General features: G+C 42.9%; 1 protein-coding gene across 1 annotated transcript in view; it reads left to right on the forward strand.

Annotated features, from left to right (window-relative positions):
• Positions 1 to 8,115: 8,115 nt before the first annotated feature.
• L3MBTL4 (L3MBTL histone methyl-lysine binding protein 4) overlaps positions 8,116 to 22,479 on the forward strand; it is a 347,858-nt gene continuing 333,494 nt past the window's right edge. The window contains exon 1 of the mRNA XM_040970594.1: positions 8,116 to 8,214. Within this exon, the coding sequence (XP_040826528.1) occupies positions 8,116 to 8,214 (99 nt within the window). The remainder of the gene's footprint in view (positions 8,215 to 22,479) is intronic.

A 22,479-nucleotide genomic window follows, 5' to 3' on the forward strand; every position in this document is an offset into this window, starting at 1 on the left:
AGAAATCCCCTACAAACCTTATGAAATTCCCTGAGGGTTGATATACTCTCTCCCTTTTTTCTGTCTTCACTTCTGTTGAGAGCTACTATTTAGATAAGTACATTTAAATAATTTTACTGGCTACATGTGATGATACAGCCTAAATATTGTGGGAAATTAATTTGGAAAACAAAAAAAGATTTATTTGGTGCAATGGCTCAATTGGCCAATCCCTTGCTAGCAAGCGCTGGCATTCCATATGGATACTGCTTCGTGTCCTGGCTATTCTACTTCAATCCAGCCTGAGAAAGCAACAGAGGATGGTCCAAAATAATTTATTTATTTTCAACTAAATCTTTCAAAAAATACCAAAAAGTAAGTATTTCTATTTCTTTGAAAGGCAGATCTTACAGAGAGAGGAGAGACAGAGAGAAGGTTTTCCATCTGCTGCTTGTTCACTCCTCAAGCAGACACAGCCACCAGAGCTGAGCTGACTTGAAGCTGAGAGCAGAGTCCCAAGGACTCAGGCTGTCTCCCACTGCTTTCCCAGGCCATAGACAGAGCTGGATCAGAAGTGGTGCAGCCGGGACATAAGCCAGCACCTATATGGAATGCTCGCATCATAGTGCTGAGGATTAACTTGCTGCAGCATTGTGCTGGCCCAGAGTAAACTACCTTAGAGTGTAGATAAATCAATTGTTCTTTCCCTTTTAGAATATTATTTCATATGAATTAATTTCATAAGAATTTTGATAGGACCTGGCATGGTAGCCTGGTGGCCAAAGTCCTTGCCTTGCATGAGCCAGGATCTCATAGGAACACTGGTTCGTACCCTGGCTGCTTCTCTTCCCTTCCAGCTCCCTGCTTGTGGCCTGGGAAAGCAGTAGAGGATGACTCAAAGTCTTAGGACCCTGCACCATTGTGGGAGACCAGGAAGAGGCTCCTGGCTGCTGGCTTCAGATAGGCTCAGCTCCAGCTGTTGTGGCCGTGTGGGGAGTGAACCAGCAGATGGAAGATCTTTCTCTTTTTATCTCTTTTTCTCTGTAAATCTGACTTTCCAATAAAAATAACAGCATTGCAGATCTATCCAAAGCACTTGGTCAGAACCCTTAGAACGTGCACATTGGGACCCTGGGTTGATAGCAGATGGCATTGCCTATCCCTGGGTACTAGGACATTTGGGAAGCCTGGAGTGGCTTCCCCATTTATCTCTCCCCTTGCCCCAGAGACGAGAAGAAACGGAGAATTTGGAAACAATGATTTCACCCACTTTTCCCTAACCCTTGATCCTTTCCACCCTGGTCAACCATGTAATCATCATTATAGATTTTTTTTATATATAATCCCACAGATATTATCTTAATTCTTATGACACATTAATGAAAATACTATGCATGGATATTGGTTTTCTTCATAAGTTAATAAGCGTTGCTTAGTCTTTTAAGCATTATTTGCATTTACTAATAATTAAAATTTCTGAAAAAAATCATTTGTTTTATTGATTTGAAAGACAGAGTCACAAAGAGAGAGAGAGTAGGGACAAAAGGAGAGGGGGTCCTCTATGGACTGGTTCAGTTTCCAAATGGCTGCAGTGGCTGGAGCTGCGTGTAACAAAGCCAGAAATCGGGAGTTCTTTTGAGTCTCCACGATGAGTGCAGGGAACCAATCTTTTGTTGCTTTCCTAGAATGTTTGCAGAGAGTTAGATTGGAAGTAGAGCAGCCAGGTCTTGAACTGGTGTCCATATGGGATGCCGCCACCGCAGGAGGCAGCTTAGTCTGATAGGTCACAACACCATTCTTCAATAATTAAATTTTTGATTTGTGTATTTTTTGCTCAGACCCCACTCTGTGTGGCACGAGAGGCTAAACCAATCTTCACATTTTCTTTTGGATCAATGTGAGAGAATTGTATGAACTTGGAATGTGCTGCCTTGATGACTGATTTCCACAAAGAAAGAAGTGTTTTGGTTTAGTAACCATTTATACAGATGTTCTATAAACTTGGTTATGCGTGTGAATGTATTCGTGAAAGGAGTGTAACATTATCGTAAGATTGAATTATGTGATTTCACTGTATTATTGGTGCTAATGTTATCTCTATAAGTGCACATAAATGATTAGAATTGGAAGGATACTTAGGTCAGTTGTTTTTAGTTCAAACTTTCTAGCCACCACAGGAGTCATTTTTACAGTGTCTGACAGATGGTGATATGGATTGTGCTTGGAATTAAAAAAAATAATTTGAGTAATTGAACATCATCAGAATAAATCTGTAGTTTCCTAAAATAATTGCTTTGAAGAGATGAAAAATTTGAGTGTTTTAACTCTAGGAATTTTGTTCTAAAGAACATCCTGCTTATGCATCTGTGCTGATAATAAAAGCAGACATTCATGTACTACAGTCCTACACACCCTGCCACTTCAAGCCGCTGGTTTAGAGAACGATACCACTGGTTCCAGCGACATTTCAACTTTTTTGACTTCAGAGCAGCATCTCATTGTGAAGTGTGGGCTGAGGTCACCAAGCGTCCCTGTCATCCTGGAAGTTTCCTCCCTGATATTGTGGTTGTGAGGTTCTTTCTGGATCGCCTTGCTGCTGTAACCCTGTGCTATATCCCTGTGCTGTACTCCTGTATCTTTCTCTCTGTGAGCCCACACTAACTGGTCTTGGTGGTAATGGAAGTGTGCACACAGGATTCTGGAAATGATTTCCAGAAGGCAGAGCTGCTGTCTGTGTGCAGAGAGCACATTTTCCTGACTGACTAGAAGTGAGAGCTTTTGCAGTCCCGATCCCATTTTTAAATTTTAAAATAGAAATAAGAGGCTAGAACAATGGCTCAGTGGCTAAATCCTCACCTTGTGAGCACTGGGAACTCATGTGGGTGCCGGTTCATGTCCTAGCTGCTCAACTTCCCATCCAGTTCCCTGCTTGTGGCCTGGGAAAGCAGTTGAGGATGGCCCAGACCCTGCACCTGCATGGGAGACCTGGAAGAGGCTCCAGGCTTCAGATAGGCTCAACTCTGGCTGTTGTAGCCACTTGAGGAGTGAACCAGCAGGCAGAAGCTTTTTCTCTCTGTGTCTCCTTCTCTGTTTAAGCCTGCATTTCCAATAAAAATAAATCAATCTTTAAAAAAAATAGGAATTAAAATTAAACTTAATATGTTGATTTTATGCATGTGCAAGGCTAAAAAGGCTCACATAGATTGATAATATGAAGAAACTATGCCTGGGTTTTAAATAAAATTGGAAATCAGTCTCAAGTGATTCTTATTGTATCACTGCTTTAGCTGTTATTATTGCCCAGGAGATTTGTGAAAGGAATATCCTTCCTACGCCCTATGTGCTTGCTGCTATGGAATTAGAGTCAAAGAATGTGAGATTGTTTTAAAGGGTATCTTACGAAGTACTAGTCTAAAGCTAGAAGAAAGAGTATATGGATAGCACCATGTTTTTGAAATTGTGTCCTAATCCATAAGTGCAAATTTATAGTGTGCTAATAAGTTGTGGTGTCTGTCAGGGGACAGCATGGGCAGAAGGCAGTCCTGAAGTCAGGCTTCGCCGTGTTGCTGCACAGTGGCTGAGAGTCAGTGCTTTACAGCCATGCAGGCTCATCTACTGCTTCGGCACCTGCTTGGGGCTCCGTTCTTGGGGGCTGTGCACTGATTTCAGGGACCAGCATGAAGCCATACTTTTTTTTTTAAGGATTTATTTATTTTATGTGAAAGATGGAGAGAGAAGGAGGGAGGAGGGGAGGAGGTTTGGAGGGAGAGGGGAGAGAGAGAGAGAGAGAGAGAGAGAGAGGGAGAGAGAGAGGGAGAGAGAGAGAGAGAGACAGAGAAGCACTTTCATCCGCTGGTTTACTCCTCAGATGGCCTTGGTGGCCAGAGCTGTACCTGTCTGAAGCTGGGAGCCAGCAGCTTCTTCTGGATCTCCCAAGTGAGTATGCAAGAGTCTAAGGCTTTGGACCATCCTGTGCTATTTTCTCGCTAGCATGGAACTGAATTGTAGGTGGAACAGGTGGGACTAGAGCTGGATCCCTTATAGGATGCTGGCACTGCAGGCTGAGGAATAGTGTACTATGCCACTGTGGCAGCCCCAAGCCAGTTTTCTTGATTGTTGCCTATATGTGCAGTGTTAGGGAACTTACCACGTGGCTTACACAAAGCAGACCAATACATTTTTATTGTCATGCTTTCATGTATGTCTGAACTTTCTGTCACTTCTTTTGTTTCTTATTTTGTTTCATTCTCTGTATAAATGTAGAAACTTCTGGGCAAAGTAAGATAAATGATTTATCAACTAATGTGGCTTTATATTTAAATTAGATATAGAGAAAGCAAAGGAAATTAACACATAAAATTGTCTATGGATTACTCTTTAAGAGCTATGTATTTTGATAGACAATGTAAACATTTTTTATGAAGAATCTTTTAATTTAAAAATTTTAAAAGATTTTATTGGCAAGGCAGATTTACAAAGGGGAGAAGATACAGAAAGAAAGATCATCCATCTGCTGGTTTGCCACCCAATGGCTGCATCAGCCAGAGCTGAGCTGATCCAACGCCAGGAGCCAAGAGCTTCTTCTGGATCGCCCATGCAGGTGCAGGGTCCCAAGGATTTGGGCTGTCCTCTACTGCTTTCCCAGGCCACAAGCAGGGAATTGGAGAGGAAGTAGGGCAGCTGACATACGAGTCAGAACTCTTTATGACATCCTGGCATGTGCAAGGTGAGGATTTAGATGCTGAGCCATTGTGCCAGGTCCTTAATATAAACATATTTAATGGACGTGGTACAAAGCATTCTAACATGTGATAGTTTGCTTCCATATGTTTTAATGCCAATATATTGGGCATATTTTTAGGTTTGGTATTTTGGTAGTATTTTATCCTTTAGAAAATGTACATATGGACTTAAGTTACTAATTTTTTGAACATGTATTTTGCTGGTTTTGCTACTCTGTTCATTTCTCAAAGTTTACAGCTATTAGTAGCCATTAACTGTAAGCCATCAGATTTAATATATCTGCTTCGTTTAAAAGGTTTTTAGTTGAATAAAAAAAATCATGTTTTGCAAATAATGAACTCCTCACAATTTTCTTAATAGGATAAATGGTCTGGGAGGGAAGCAAAATTATTAGTAGTTTGCATATTTCAGAGTATCGCATAATGAAGATTCTTTTCAAGGTTTACTGAGTAAGATGTACTCTGTTAGTCTAAATAAGATCATTGATTTGTTAAAGCTCTAAGATGTAAGTAAAGTAAAATTTCATATTTTGCTAGCATCTGAGACGAGGGTAATTGCCAGTCTTTTTTGCTTACTCATAATTCAGTCAGTTGACATATAAATGAAATGGAAATAAATGGTTGTGGCGTATAATGTGCAGTAGAAAAAAAAAATCAGCAAAACCCTGGAGAAAAAAGGCACTTGCAGTTAGGTGGCAGTGTTTCCTTCTTGTCAAAGATTTGAAGAAGTGTAATTAAAATATAAAGAGGTTTCAGGGGACCCTGTTTAGATCTGGCTAGATTAAAATCACACAAGAAAAGTTTCAGAAACCAGTTTGAAGTGAGGATCTGCCTGAGACGTTACTGAAGCTTTCTTTCCAGGTTGCTGGATTTCTCTGAAAGACAGTCCCAGGCTCTGATGCCTTTAGGGTGTAGCGGGCCACAGGGGGCGACTTGGCCAGGGTTTAAGATGGGGGAAAAAGAGAGACATAATGAATGAGTTCCAATTTACTAGCTCACTCTCTAAATACCCATAGAACGAAAGCTAAAGCTGGGATCTTGGGATTAAATTTAAGTCCAAATTTCCTCCATGAGTTACAGGAGTCCAGTGACTTGTGCCATCACCATACCCTGGCTGGGATTTGCACCAGCACCAAGGTGGTGTTTGGAATCAAGTCTGGGAATCAAACCCCGGAATGCTGATATGAGTTGCAGGTGTCTTGTCTGTTTTAATATAAAAATTGTATTATTTTATTTATTTATGAGGAAGGAAGAAGGGAAGGAATTAGAAAAGAGGAGAGAAAAATATACATCAAGAAAGCTTCCATCTGCTGATTCATCCTCCAGATACCTGGGAAGACGAAGCTGGGAGGCAGGTACTCAGTTCAGATTCCCCATGTGACGCAGGGCTTGGATCATCACTTGGTCTCTGTCACCACTGCCTCCTGGTTGGGCATTAACAGGAAGGTCAGATTGGAAATGGGGCACAGATACGGGATGCTGGGCATCTTAAATGCCAGACTTACTGCCCATGCCTCACCTGGGTCTCCTGTGTTGTACTGTTCAATGCTTTTCTTCTCTGTTCTGGACCTCCTGCTCAAATGGGTCTTGTTGGTGCCAGGCTTGGCTCTGATCAGCCCTGTGGTTGGGCAGATTTCTTTCCTCTTAGAGTTCTGGTTTCTGTGTTCATGCTTCACTGGCGTATTTTTTGAAGTTTCTTATGTCTGAAAGTACATTTTTATATTAAAATATTCAAATAAGTATAGGATATTAAAAAATGCTAAACCTATCTTTGACTCTTGGGCTAGCCTTTGCTAGTTGAATGAAATGTAGGCAACTTAATGTGTCTCAGTTTCCTCAGCTGTAAAATGGCAATGACAATTTTTTTTTAAGATTTATTTATGCTTATTTCAAAATCAGATATACAAAGAGGAGGAGAGACAGAGAGGAAGTATTCCCTCTGATGATTCACTCCCCAAGTGACTGCAACTGCTGGAGCTGAGCCAATCAGAAGCCAGGAGATAGGGCTGGGTCTCCCACGCAGGTGCAGGGTCCCAAGGCTTTGGGCCGTCCTCAACTGCTTTGCCAGACCACAAGCAGAGAGCTGGATGGGAAGCGAGACTGCCGGGATTAGAACCAGCGCCCATATGTGATCCCAGCGTGTTCAAGGTGAGGACTTTGGCTGTTAGGCTATCTCACTGAGTTCAATGACAGTAGTTTTATGCGTTAAAAGTCTTTCTAAGCTCCAAACATGGTGTGATGAGGTATTGTGAAGTAACTGCTGGCAGCTGAGTATCAGTTATGATACTTTTATGTGTTTTACTTGCCCCAATGTGGGATGATGATGTCTTTGGTTATTTGCTGTGGGAGTTATGTGATTATTCCAAAAGTAAGTAAACCCCGGTGAGGCATGTCCTCCTTTTGAGAAAGGTCATTTTTGGTTGTTAGTATTTCTTTTGAACTAGCGCCTTTGAGGCTTTGGGTTGCCCATATGGCTGCACTATTTACTTCAAATTGTTTGGATGATCTTAAAAATAATAGTTTGATCTTAAAAATGGTACTCTTTGAATCTCTATTTGGCAGATGTTTTCTCGTGACTGAATGTTTAAATGACTAAAATTCAGGTACTGCATGTGAGCTAACTCCATTTTCTACACTAACACCAAGATTATTTTTATTTCTTAATCTTTTGATTCAGATGTTTTTAAACCTTGGAAGGAAAAGAATTGATTAACATATGTTGTGACTTCATCAGGTTTAGTCCGTGGTTGGATCCATGTCTTGGTCTTATTATAAGGGTTTGGGAGAAAAATAACTTTTTGGGGTTTTACTCTTTTCTGCTTTCTTCCTGAAGATCATATCCCTGGTGGTTAAACTGTGAATACAACCAACAGAAAACTGAGTACTGAGTGCAGAATACCATATGATGTGATAATGTGTTTAGCTGTTAGCTAAAGTGGCAGTCATGTACTGACTTCTACAGTGTGTGATCGTGATTTAACTCCTCCCCAAGTGAAAGCTGCACAGCTTTCCATGGGTCGCTACTATTAAGCACGTTTTTCATAAAAATTAATACATCAAACATATTGTGTGCAGGTCTATTTTTAATGCTGAGAACTGTATATGGGTTGTGTAGGCATTCCTGTCACAGCTTTTGTGTTAGGTATCACATTTTAATAATAAGACACTTTTTAAAAATAAAAGATGCATGGACTTTTTTTCTTAGTTGAGTGACGCTGTGCACGCTTCTTCTTTGATCCTTTTTACACGTTGCAGTGGGGCAGCTGTGCTGTTCCCCTTGCTGAGGGAATGCAGAGAGACACATCTCGTGAGGTCTTTGGGAAGAGGCTTCTGGTGAGTGTGGATGAGAGAGGGGCAGCAGACTCAGGTGCACAAGAAACGGAGCCTTTGAGTCATGGTCATTGTCAGTACCAAGGTGACCCTGAGAACAATGGCACTGACATCAGGGAAGGCCATCTGCATGGATGTCGGGGTATTGGCATCACTGAGTGTGGTAAGGCTGAGCTAGATTCTTTGGCGTACTGAGGGAGAATTTGTTTATTTTTCTGAGATTGCATTTACAAGCCATGTAAGCAAATGGTCTTTTCCTCTGCCTCTTACTGTCCCATGGATACTGGCTTAGGACAAAAATGCTGCATCATGAAGGGGGTAGGCCAGTTCATTTGTGGTGAGGTAGGATCTGTTCTTTAACAATTTCATTTTTTTAGTTGATATGCAAATTGATGTATTAGATAAATAAAGCAGGCTTATTCTAAATTAAATAATTCTAGATGTTCGGGAATACTATGGAGGCATTCGGGAAACAAGAAAGTAAGACAGGGGATTTTTATTTTGTGTGTGTAACTTACATCTGAGTGAGGGGAGACCTCCTGTCAGTGTGAAAAATAGGTAAATTATGTCATGTTTTGAAAGTAGAACATGTTTAAAATGTTAAGAAAAAGTAATAGAAAAATTGGCATGTGGTAGGAAGTATTGGATTTCCTGGGTTCAGAGCAGGGTAGCTTGTTATATTGAAAGCGTAGTCAGGTGTAGGTACCAGGAGAAGGGCAAAAGAGTAAAATGGACAGTTCTGGAAGTGCTTCCGAGTCAGGAATGACTACAACAGTGGCCTAAGGCTGGAGCATGAGGCTTGCTGGAGGGCCCCAGGTAGGGACCTTTTTGGCCAGGGGGTAGAATATAAGGAGGCTGGAAAAGAGATTAGGGGTAAAGAAGGATGGATGATGTGTTCGGTAGCCACTGGAAAGACTAGGGCACTACAGAGGGGAAGCTCTGGTTGCGGTGGGTGGGCAGAGGGTCACAGGACACATTTCAGGCTGAAGAACGCCTGTCAGCTTGGTTGTTATTATATCTGAGTGGGAGGTAGTGGGACTGACTAGGCTGGTATCCGTGTCCTTTGTGAGAGTGGCTGTATTGTCCATCTGTTTTATACGCAGAGCCAATTGGACTTCCTGAGTGGTTGGATGTGGGTGAGAAAGGAGTTTACCATGGTTTAAGACTTAAGTACTTGACATTGTTGTCTGAAACCAAAATGGGCTTGGGAGGGCAGGTATCATGAGAGTAGCATGAGCTAGCATGGGTGCGGCTCAGAGTTTACACACAGAAGGTACTCAGTGAAGTAAAAATCATTATGGAGCATTTTAAGTCTGCTCCCCGTGTATTTTGTTGGTCCTCCCTGTCAGTATTCCAGCCTGAACACAGCAGGAGACAGGTGAGTGTTTTGCAGAGCTGTGCCCTCTTGATCTCTCCGTGTTGGTTGGTCTCCCCTCCTTGCTCCTCTCCTTCCTCTTAACCTCCAGCACCACAGCAGTATCTGCTTCTCACCAGTGATGCTCCGGAGACAGCCTGGCAAGCCCAGCTCATGCTTTGTCATGCTAACAGTGCATGGTGTGAGGATACGCTACGATCTATTCTGGAATCTCCAGATTGTTAAGCATCAGCTTTCCTCTCTGTTGGTGTGTCTTCAGTGGTGCTAACACCTCCACGCATGCATTGTGTTCAGGTGCTGAGTGTTGACATTTTTAACTCTTGCTCCTTTCATGAAATGCCAGAATTACCATTCTTCCATACATGTGGCTTACATACTAGTGCTTTCGTTTTTATGACAGGTTCCCAGGATTGGTTTTTACAATGATGAGAATATGTGCATTTTATATTCACAGATCTTTTCGGATTGCTTCCTGAAATTTGATGTCAAGGGGCAGTGTTTGACCTTGGAGTTAAGATGCTTGTATCCCTGAGCCTAATGAAGATGCTGGAATGCAGCACTGATGACTCAATAACTGAGTTTCTACTACCATGTGGGGAAATCAGATTGGGTTCCCAGATCTTGGTTTCAGGCTGGCCCTGCTCCAACCTCAGCCACTGAGAGGCATTTGGGAAGTGAGTCAGAGGAATGGACCCTAATGCTCGTGGGTTCTCTCTCTCTGTGCATGTCTCTTTCACATGTACATGCATGTGTGTGCACACACATTTTCCGTTTTTCTGTTTTGCTTTTGAACTCACTTTACTTTCTCCTCCCCCTACTCACTCTCAAATTAAGTAAGAAATCATATCTCATTTCCACTGGCAATATAAGAAACCGTATGTGAGGTGTGTTGTGCCAGAGATTTAAGCCTAAGCTTGTAATACTGGAATCCCATATTGGAACTCTGGTTTCTGGCCTGGCTATTCTTCTTCAAATCCAGGTTTATGCTGACGCTCTTGGGAAAGCAGCAGAAGATGACCCAGGTATGTGGACCCATGTCACTCCCGTGGAGACCCAGATAGTGGAGTGTGTGGCTCCTGGCTTAGACCAGCCTGTTGTAGCCAACTGGGGAGTGACCTGGAGGATGGGAGAGCTCTATCTCTTTCTCTGTTTTGCTCTGACTTTCAAATTAATTAATCAGTAATTCTTGGAGGGTATATGTTTCTCACATCCCTAGACAACTTTTGAAATAATTACATTATTATGGAACCAAAAAGGTATCTAGTCATTATGTTAATGTCCGTTTTGTGGAGTGTAGAGAATCTGAGCATCTTTTCTTCTGTTTGTGGGTCCAGTGTCTCCATAACCCTAGCTACTGTGTGAGGATCTTTATGTCTTGCTTTTGTCAGTTTTTATCTGCTGACTGCTGACAGTTGCATAGCAAAGATGACAATAATCTTTATTTATATTACTTTCTGCTTTTCAGAGTAAGTAGTTGTCTGTTTTATCTTCTTTGAGATTAGGATATTTGCAGCTGTGCTTTTGCCTTCATCTTTCCCCACTCATACATATATCCTGCTCTTCCTCGATTACATTGAAACTCTGATAGATGGTGACATACAGATTTTATTTTCTAACTGCAGCCAGATTGAAAGCCAGTAAAATATTAACAGCACCAAGTACCAAAGCTGAAGGGCCCAAAGATACCATTTAAACCAGAATTCAAACTTTTTTATCCAAGTGTCCCAAACACTGGCTCAAATATTATGAACATACACTTTTCTGTGGATATTCAGGTAGTGTTGTGTTTTGTGCTCCAGAATATATCAGTTTATTGTTTTCATATATAATAAATAAATATAGATTATCCCTTAATCTATCAATTTAGTTAGTTTTTGGAAAGATTTCTAGCATTATATTGTGACTTGTGGATGTTCTAGTTTGAGACCAAAAATACAATAATTTTCTTCAGTTTATAGATATGACAGTGACAGTACACTCAGGTGCTGTCTTTAGCTCTTGTATTTCTCCGACCCTTGATGGCTCCCAAGACTCTAACTTGGTAGATAACTTGGTAGATAACCAGGCCCAGTTAGTTTCCACCTGTATTTTTTCTTGAGTATCTACCCAAATCCTTGGCATCATTTTTCTTTCTCCATAATTTTGTCCTAAGTCCTGGCCACTCCACTTTCTAAGTGTAACCAGACTGCGGCCCCCTTTAGTCATGGCCTCATCCCTAGCCTCCAATATCTCTCACCTGCCACTGGCTGCAGTCTCTAAAGTGGCTTCTATGACTCTGCCTTTGCCCTCCGTGTTGTCTACAGAGGCTTCTTCTCTGAAAAGAACCCTCAATTTCATTCATACTTCACACAATTCCTTCCCATGGGGTACAGACTGAATTTCCCATGACCTGGCTGCTTTCTACCTTCCTGATCTCATCTGCTGTCTTACCTCCCTGGCAGACTATTGTGCCATGTTGACTTCTTGGTCATCCTGTGAGGGCAGTAGGGATCCATTTTCAAGATTTGCACTTCATTTTGCTGGGAACCCTCTTCACACAGTTGTACATCAATTTTAAGCTTCCTAGTTGCTTCCTAATCACATCTATTTTATGGGAGACACCTCCTTGACTTTGTCACTTGCCACTTCCTGGCATGCTTACTATATATTTATTTGTTATTATATAATTCTCTGATTGGAATTTGGGCTTTGTGGGGGCAGCACAGTGGTAGTAGGCTAACCTTCCACCAATAGCATCAGCATTCCATATGGTCAGTGGTTTGTGTCCTGGCTGCTCCACTTCCAATCCAGCTCTCTCTAATGGCCTGCGAAGGCAGCAGAGGATGTCTTAAAGCCTTCAGCTCCTGCAGTCATATGAGAGACTCACAAGAAGCTCCTGGTTTCTGGTTGTGGATAGGCCTAGCTCCAGCTTGTGCGGTCATTTGGGGAGTGAATCAGTGCATCGAAAATTCTCTCTGTCTCTGCTTCTTTTTGTAACTCTGGTCTTCAAAATAAAAATAAAATAAATCTTCAAAAAATGTGAGTTTTGTGAAGATATAAAATTTGCTTTGCTTAATGTTTTATCTGTATGCCTAGAATAACGCCTAGCATGTAAGTGCTCCTTAAGTTGTTGAATGAATAATTTTTGTTCTGTTTCTCCTACCCTTCAACATTCGGCAATCATTAAACAACGTTGTTTCCAGCTGGCCACTGAGCTCTTGAACATTTGCGACATGCCCCCTTGCCATAGCATTGGGCTTTATTCTTTGTCATGCTTTCACCCATGATAAACACGTTTCCTCAAATGGTTTTTACCTGAACTCCTTTCTTCAAGTTCGACTCCAGTGCAATTTCTTCAATGAACCCTTCAATCCACAAGTTGTAGCTAAGTGGCTTCTCTGTGTGCCCGATGTGGTATCTTCAATTCTGTTTATGACAGTCTTGCTTGTGTCACAGTTATTTATATACGTGGCTTCCCTCTCTTTCTGGATTCAAAGAGCCTGCAGGAAATCCTTGTATTCCCTCAGTGTTTGTTGTGATATTTTCACATGCCAGGTACTCATGACATGGTCATGGAAATGAAATATATGTGATATTTAGGTATTTACCCACAACATTTACTGGGAGGTTTTGGGGGTTCCAGAAAGATAACATTAATAGTTGAAGGGCTGGTAGAGGGTCCATACAGGAGTTGACTTTCTCTGGCCTTTTAGAGAGAGCTTGAGGAGTAGGATGGGGTTTTTCTTTCATTATTTTTTCTAAGATTAATTTATTTTTATTGGAAAAGAAGATTTACGGAAAGGAGAGACAGAAATGTCTTCAACATACTGGTTCACTCCCCAAGTGGCTGCAACAGCCAGAGCTGAGCTGATCCGAAGCCAGTAGCCACGAGCTACTTCTGCGTCTGCCACATGCAGTTCACTTTCCAAATGGCCTCAGTGGACGGGGCCGGGCTAGAGCAACATTAGGAGCTAGGAACTGCAACCAGACCTACCATGTTGGGGCAGGGGCCTAAGCATGTGGGCCATCTTCTCTTCTCTTGCCTTTCTTGGTGCATTAGCAGGGAGTGAGGTTGGAAGTTAAGCAGCAGTCTCTTACCAGTGTTCTGCTAACAGAATGACATCATTGCAGGCAGTGGCTTAGCTGTAATATCATAATGCCTACTCCCACATTTTCTTGTTTTCTTGATCTAATTTTTAGCAAAAAGTAGTGGACACCTTTACTTCTAAGCATTTTCCCAGTGCTAGCCATTTAATTCTGATGACAGCTCCCAGGTGTCCGACACCGTTGTCATTAGTGTTCTACACAGAGAAGAACTGGGAAACCGAGGGCCAGTGCCTTCCCAAGTCTCAAAGCTGCCCCGGGGCAGCTGGCTTTGAACCCAGTCTCTCCAGTTTCAGCACTAGACTTGAGGGAAGCTGTGGCACAGGAGTGTGTACAACTAGGCCTCAAAGCTTGAGGTTGGAGACTTTTCAGGGGGCTACTTAATGCACTTAAAAATGCAAGCTGAGAGTGCCGGGAAAAAATCCTCTGTTAAGCACACACTTTTGTGCTTTCTATAGATTTTCAAGATCTGTTTTGAAGAGAACAATAGTTTAGTCTTGTATGTCTCTTAGGGAAAAAGTAAAAGTAACAGTTCTACTCTGATTAGACTAACATTTTCAGCATCATTATTTTCTTTAGTATTGTAGTTTAGAGAGATAGAGTGGGGTTATTTGCTTAAAATTGTTATTATTTTCAGCTCATAATTAGAGAGAGGGAGTGAGAGACATAGCGAGAGAGAGACTGAGAGACCTTTTCTCAGTTGGTTAGTGGTTCACTCTGCAGAGGGCAGCAGCGTCTGGGGTTGAGTCAGACTAAGAGCAGGAGCCAGGAGCATCGTCCACGTCTTCCATGTGGTTAGCAGGAACCCAAGCACTTGTGTTACTTTCTGCTATTTTTCCAGACCATTGACAGGAAACTGGATCAGAAGTGGTACTTGAATTGATCCCTATGTAAAGAGGCCAAAAACATAAACATTGGCTTTAGCTGCTTCACCACAGCATGGGACCTGGGAGTTTTTTGTGTTTTGTTTTTTTAATAATTTAATTGACATTTGGCAGTTATATAGTTTTGTTAGTCAAGGTCTAAACTTGGTCTTCTTTGCATTTCTTTGGGATTTTTTCTGCTATGACACACTTGAAGGTATATTTTGGTCAATATCTTACCTAGTCTGTTTGATTGAGTGCTGGATTTGGTGATAATAGACAGCTTCCTTGAGGGGTAAGGGTTCCCATAATTTGGGTAGAACAAATTCTATCTTCTGCTTTGTGAAAGCCCTGAGAGACCTTGGTGTATTTAGGGGCAGTGGGTTGACCAGGTAGGATTCAGGTTTTGGTGGGAGCTATGCCTGGCTGCTGAACCAGAGGGGATCCAAGGTTAAGGCCGTATGCAAGTATAGGATGGAAGGCGACCTGGGAGAGAGCATGCCTAAGGTAGGTTAGAGCTGGAACAGTGTGGCTGCCCTCTGGGAGGCTTTGATAAAGGACTGCTCTGATCAGGCTGTTTCTTTGCTGCCTTCGCAATCAGACAGGCTCTCTGATTCCCAGCATAGCTGGGATTGCAGAAAAGATTGTACAAACTGGATAGCTTCCCAGAATGTGCAGAGTCCAATCTTTGTGGTGCAGCCTCATTATCTTTCTTGGAGAACTTTCTCTCTCAGAATATTGTAGGACAAGGGAACCATGATTAAAAATTCACACAACATTTAATGCAATATCAAATATATAGGATTGCCACATCATTTCCAGTTTTGGATGGTGATTTCTTAAAGGACAGTGTAAATTTAGATGTGCTTTGTAACACTAACACTTGTAACTATATTGATTGTCGTCTTGCTTCAAGAGAATATTGAAGTTAAAACCTTCCCAACAGTGTAGAACTGCAGTTATAGTGGGAAAGTCTGGGAGGAAAGTGTGTTTAAAGTTAGAATTTAAGTCAGATCATGTTATTCCCCTTTTAAGAAAAAGGGGATTTTTTTCTTAATTTTTAAGAAAAAATTATCACAAACATTGAAACGCTTAAAATATTTCTTTTCCCTCTTTTCACTTAAAAGCAGAGAGACAAAGATAAAGATAGAGACAGAGATAAACATAGAAAGAATATTTCCCATTTGCTTGTTTATTCCTCCAATGCCCACAGAAGCCAAGGTGAGCCAGGCAGAAATCAGGGGCCAAGGTTCAGTCTCCCAGATGGGTGGCAGTCAACCCAGAACTTGAGTCAACATGTGTTGCCTCCCAGGGTGCACATTAGTTGGAAGCCTAATCTGAAGTGGAGGAGCCAGGATTCAAACCAGGTGTTTAGGTAGAGATGCATCATTCCAAACAACCTTATGGCCCTTAGACAATAGAAGTATTTTTGGAAGTTAAATAACCATACATTGAATTTTAACGAAGGTGTTCTTTAGTATAGAAGCCAGAAAACTTTGGACAAAGAGGGCAGTTAGTGGATTGGAAATAGTCAGTAGGTGTAAGCTGGGCCTGTCTTGTCCAAACAGAACTTTGACAACTCATAGCATTGCAAAGCTTGCCAAAGAAAGGCTATTAAAGAGAGGAAAATGAAATAGATGTAATTTTGTAATTTAATATGGAAAAGTTATTGTTAGATCTGGAATCTGGTTTTGCCTTACTTAAAAAACAAATATTAACTTGTTTGTGTTTGATGATGCCAGCAGAAGGGGCAGGAGATACTTGGGGCAGAAAGAAAGGGGTTTTGATTCTCAGCACATCAAGCGTGAGCTCTGGCTTGTTTATCTGTTTCCTGTGTCCTGCAAAGGGTGAAGGACAGCTTGACACGGATTAGGTGGGTGCTGTGGCTGGTGATGTTGCAGCACAGCTGAGGGGTGTCTGACATCTTAGAGCAAACAGGACGAAAGTCGAGACTTAGCCCGGCGGGGACTGACAGGTGTGGGAGGCAGTGGAGAAAGGAGAGGCGCAAGGTCATCTCCTGTGGTTCAGCTGTAGAAGCACTGTAGGAAATGGTCCAGGTTGAAGGGCAGGCAAATCCTTGCAGCTGGGTGTACTTGGCATGGTGTGTATGAGTGGAAAGTTCCGGGGCACGTTTTCTGCACAAAGTTCTGTGGCGAAAGGTGTGCTTTTTCGTTTGAGGCTTTCGTTTATTACATCAAAGTTGAGTGTGAAGGACTCTATTGGGGAAGTCTTTTGGAGTCTCAGGGGACTTCTTGATGGTGCTACCGATAAGCTTCTTGAGAAATGGAGCTAGGAACTGAAAAAACAAAACAAAACAAAACAGCAACCAAAAACAAAACAAAACAAAACAGAAAACACCCTGGTGTTTGGAAACAATGCACAAGATCCAATTATTAGGCTTCAGCTTCATTGGAGTTAGCCATGTATTTTCTCAGTCTTGGTTCAGTGACCCCTTCGTTTGTGTCTGAATTAGAAAAGTGCTGAGTGACATTTGCTGTGACCAGGCAGCAGCATTCCTGCCTCAGCAGTGCAGGCACCTGCTGGGGTAGAATGTGAATGTGGCTGTTTCTGGAGGTTAGAATCTGCTGCAGTGTGGATTGGCATGAATTTTCCAAGGATGATGTACAGGAGGCTTAGCTCTCCTTGAGATTGTGGGGTGGATCCTGCTCCACTGAGCTGGGCTGCTCTGGACACTTGGTAGCCTTGTGCCTCCAAGAAGATCTTGTCACGGGGCACATGGTTTAGGTTACAGTTCTCTCCTTCACCCTCATCAAAATGTCAGTGCTCACACCTTTGCTCTTGGTCTTCTGCTTACTCAGGTAGAACTCAATGGTGTATGATGGGGCTGGCTCCCTGTGGCCTGGTCACCAAGTCTGGCCTGCCACCCCTTTTTCTGGTGCACGACCATACACGCTCCCTTTCACAATGTGTGTTGTTTAGCTGAAGTATTTGGAGCAAAGCATGAATGCCCCTCAGGGCCTGGAGATTTACCATCTGGTTTTCCAGAGCAGGTTGCTAACCCCCGTCTTGGCTAATATAGTGGCAGGACAGAGCACTTCTTGGGGTGGGTTTGGCTCACATGGCATCAGCCATGGTGCAAAACTTAGGGAAGGAGCCATTTTGGTAAAGGAAGAGTGATTTGCTGAGGATGTGTTGGTAGGAGATGAAATGCTGGCAAATGCCCAGTTATATGAACCCACACACCTTAGTAGTGGATTTTGAGGTGGAGCTCAGTAGGGCTTAACTGGGAGCAGGGAGTGATGAGATTCTGCAGAGGATTGTATCAGATAAGCCCTCAGTCACCTGCCTTAGTCTCTCTGACATCACACCCAGAGCAGCTTAGGTGACTTGCTGTGTTTTGGTCACCAATAGTAGGTGTGGCCCTCCTGCACCTACTCCTGCGGGGTGTGTGAGCCAGATAATGCTGCGTGTTGTTGTCTCCCTGCTGATCTATGCTGGAGAGGGACACGGCTTCCTGTAGCTGCTACAGGCCCCATCTAATGGAACCAGCTGGTGTCCTCTCAAGAGCCAGCAGTCTCTCCCCCTGTGGCCCATTTAGAGGCCAACTATCATTATCCTAGTAGAATTGGGAGTGTATACACCATCCCCAACATAACAGTGATGGGAAAGTGGGTTGTAGTGACTTGAACCCGTGCTTGGAGTTGTGAATCTGGCTCTTCTGTCTGGACTGGCGCTGTGTAGTGTTACCTTTTCTTACCCTAGACTCACTGTCGTGAGAAAGCAGCTAACTCCCAGGCGCTGTGCTGCTGAGCTAGCATAGTTGGTAGGTCAAGTTCATTACATACGTTACATAAGTCCATTCATTTCACTTAAGGTGTCAGCAGTTTACAGCGGGGCTCTCAGGAAGCGGCTACACAGTAGGCCAAGGAGCATGAGGGCGTTAGAGCCCAGCTTCCCTGGAACTTCTGGATCCAGCGTGGTTATGATGTGTGCAGCAGATTTGTGTGTCATCTACCAGACACTGTCCAGGGTGTAAGGGAAAGAAGTGAGGCCACGTAACTCCTCCCATTCCCACCCTGCCTCGGGCCTTCCCATCACTCCTGTGTCCAGGAATCTGAGCACTGTCCTTCTTGATAATGCAGCTTCTTCTTTCCTGTCTCCCTGGGTGCTGCTTTGTATTTCCCACCTGGGTTTTTGTAACAAATCTTCTGGGACTTTCAAATTGGTTCTCATCCTGTGTGGGCTGCCTCAGAGCTTTCCCATTTGCAACCCAATGTAGCTGTGATCCTTTGGCCTGGCTTTCAGAATTTTCTGTGAATCCTTCTCCAGTAGCACTTTTGCCTTCTATTCAGTCCCCCTAATTCATCACCTGTGGTGTGCCTTGGTTCTTTGTTGTTGCTGAGACACAAAGGTGCTGTGTGTTGTTTCTTAGGTCTAGCATGACTGTCTAAACACCCGCAATTCTTCTAATTTAGTTTCTTAATGTCAGCACTTTTGTCGTTATTGCATCAGATAATTGTTTGGTGTGGGATTGTTCTGTGTTTTGTAGGATATTTGACAAAATCCTGGGCCTCTACTCACTCTAATGCCAGAGGCACTTCTCCCCATGATGTCACCCAGAGAAGGACCAAGTCCTTCCCTCGCAATCTACTTTCCTGCTGTATTTGATGTATCTCATAGAGAGCGTAGTGTCAAGTCATGGCTTTTACATGTGCTGCTGAGTTTTCTCTCTCACTTTGTGTGTTTTTGAGAAGCACTGGCCTCAAATTGTGTTTTGAGAACTTGTCCATGCCACCCCACTCACAGGACCTCCCCATCACCTACGGCCTGTCCGTGCCACTCCCCCCCGCCCCCCGCCAGGGCCTCCCCGTCACCTACAGCCTGTCCATGCTGCCCTCACAGGGCTTCCCCATCACCTACACCCTTCACTCTCTCCCATGGACTACTGTAGAGGTTAGCCGTGTCATATATTGATCTTTCCATTGGACAGTATTGTTTGCCAGTCATTTTAAGTGTTGATGTTATAGACTGTTAAACATAGGGACCATTTGACCTACTACTTTTGGAAGTTTTTGAAACTCTCTGTCTTTCGGTTTTCTTGCTTGTAAACTGGGGGCAGTAATCCCCACACATCGAGGTTGTTTTGAGGTTCAGTGAGCTGGTATGGTAAGTGTGAAGTACGTAGGAGGGTTCCTGGCAGGTAGCTTAAGCATGCAGCGGACTATTATTTTTTAATCCTCACTATTTCTAGCCAAGTACTTACACTTGCTGTTTTGCTTTTGGGCCTTTAGGGAAACAGCTGGAATAGGAGTAGGTGGTCATGGATGCCTCACCAGAGATACCTGAGCTTTTCTCTCCTGTGCAGTCTCCCAAGTGTTTTTACACTGTTGGCATCAGTTAGCGGTGAGGATCCGTGGCAACCTCAGTCATGGAAGAGCAACAGGAAGCAGGTTGTTAGTGACGTGGTGCGCTTAGGAGTGAAGGGAGAGGAGCATCTGCTTGATCTTGACTGAAACACAGAGGACTGTCCTTCATGTGAACTCCAGGGGTTTATGCTGACTTCATGTGCTTGAGCAGCTCAGTACCAAAGTTTTCTAAGTTATATCCTTCTTCCAAATATACTTATGCCAGTACCTGGTTTCAAATTCCAGTTTCCCTGGCTGGAATTTGACTGTGTGACTGATTCTGTACCTGTGGGTCTCTTAATTTACAACATGGAAATGATCTCATAGCTCCTCTACAGGGTTGGAGCTAGGAATAAAAAGGCCTGGGAAGGCCCAGTACAGTAGCCAGGTGGTTAAATTCTTCACCTTCTATGTGTCTGGATCCCATATGGGTACCACTTCATATCCCGGCTGCCCCACTTCGCATCCACCTCCCTGCTTGTGGCCTGGGAGAGCAGTCGAGGATGGCCCAAAGCCTTGGGACCCTGTACCTGCATGGGAGACCCAGAAGAAGCTCCTGATTCCTGGCTCCTGACTTTAGATTGGCTCAACTACAGCTATTGCAGCCACTTGGGGAGTGAACCATCAGATGGAAGAGCTTTCTCTCTGTCTCTCCTTTCTCTATAAATCTAATTTACCAATAAGTAAATCTTAAAAAAAAAAAAAAACGCCTGGAGGAGTGGGTAATGTTGCATATATGCTTGGTGATTCTGAATGGCACTTGTTAGCAGTGCTTATGAGCAGCCTTTCTGGTGATTGTGGGAAATGGGGAAATGGGATAGCTTTCTGGCATCAGCCTTGCCCTCCCAGTGCTTTATCTCAGAACATTCTGGAGTGTTCTGATGAACATATTCTGAGTTGCTACAGTTCCTTGGTCGAGGGCTGTGAGGAGAGGTGGCCAGGAACCCTGCTGTATGCAGCTCCCCAGGAGCCTCAGCTCCTCCTGCTTAGTGTGTGGAGAGCAGACACAGGCGCTGTGCCTCCAGCAAGAAGAGTGACTGCTGCTCTTGCCACTTCATCCTGCAGCCTGCGCATCCTCAAGGAAGGGCCTGTCTGCTAAGGAGCTGAGGCCTTCGGTAAGAATTTCATGTAAAATGAGCTGTTAGTTTGGCCTTTACAGGGACTTGCTCTAGTTGAGTTTGAAATCAGAACTTTGTAAATTGTTTGCCTGGAGATTGAGGATTGCTCTGGGTGTATATGCAGGGTCTTCCGAAGTTCATGAAAAAATGAATGTTATGAAAAAAAAAAAAAGCTGTGGGCTTCTTTTTTTTTCCACACCAAAATAAATGTGTATTTTGATTCAGTGATTTTATGAACTTTCTGAAGTACCCATATATATGGAGAATATTTGTTCTGACCCTCAGGAAAATGGCATCTTTGAACAAGAGGACCTCTAGAGAAAAGGCTAATTCAGGTGGGGCTCTCAGGCTCGCAGTCTTTTCAGCTCCTGTTGCCTGAGCCTCCCTCCTGGCTTTGCTGTCTGGTGCCCCTCCTGGAGACTGCTGAGAAATTGTGTTTGGTGATGTGTTCGGGTTTGTACAGTGGTTGCTGCCAGACCCTGCTGTTTCTTCTCTTTATATTGCAGATGGTAGCTTCCTTGCCAGAGTAAGGCAGATCTTCCTGTAGGTATACACAAATTCATGAGTTTCCTTTAAAAGCACTAATTTGCATCCATGACTTGTTTAGAAAAAGTAGGCAAACTGTGAGAGAAAAATCTAGCATCTTGATGGCTTTGCAGTCTCCTTGGCGTAAAACAAACATCTGTGCTCAGTGGAGTATTGGCGTCATAACACTGTCTATTCAGCTAGATTCTTGCTGCAAATTTCTTTTTGGAAGCATGAAACTGGAGCTCTGTTTAAGGTTGCATTGCTGTCCACTCTTAATAGGTATACAGAACTTATGAATATCAATTCTTTTGCATCGTGGACACACTAGCTATATGTTTGTGTGGAAGTACTCCTGTGTCTTCTGCAGCCTTGATTTGATGCATTTCTTTCTTTTTGTTTTGTTAGAGCCATTCCTAGAAGTCATCATTTAAATGCACTGACTTTGTTTTATGAGTTCAGTGATAGTGTGTATACTCTGAGATGTGAAAGAACGACTTTTAGTCATTTATATTATGAAACTTTTCACTAAGATTGGTAGCCACAAATTGTTATCTGATGTGAGATCCTTTATTGTTGTCTTCAATAAGGCCGTATTTTCAGAGTTCAGTATATTTCATAATTGTTTAATGAAGAATGTGCTTATCATCTGTGGGCAGGAAATGCCACGCTAATATTGTATCGGAAAACACATAATGGACCAGTTTTCTCTTCCGTACAGAGAATGATTAAGTTTAATTACTAAATTTATCAGGTTTACACATGATTTCTCAGTTTATGCATGTAGAGAAGAATGGTTAAAGAATTAAAGGATTGGAATTGACTTTCCTTCATCTGGCCTGTGTAATTAAATGTCCAAGAAGCTGCTGCTGCTGCGCTTGCCTCATGTTCTAACAGAACCCCTCTGTGCCCCCAGGCACTTCCTTGGTCAGGAATGTTGGTCAAGCCTCTGTGCCATTCCCCCCCCCCCCCCAAAAAAAAGCTGATATATGTCAACAGATTGCTATTTACTCAGTGTAAGAGAATAAACTAGTTGAAGTCAATTCAGCCTAGCTAATTCGTACTGAAAAGTGTGATTTAGGATAAAATGTGATATTC

Source organism: Ochotona curzoniae, unplaced genomic scaffold (genome assembly GCF_017591425.1).
Source record: "Ochotona curzoniae isolate NIBS_2020 unplaced genomic scaffold, NIBS_Ocur_1.0 scaffold_4812, whole genome shotgun sequence".
Lineage (NCBI taxonomy): Eukaryota > Metazoa > Chordata > Mammalia > Lagomorpha > Ochotonidae > Ochotona > Ochotona curzoniae.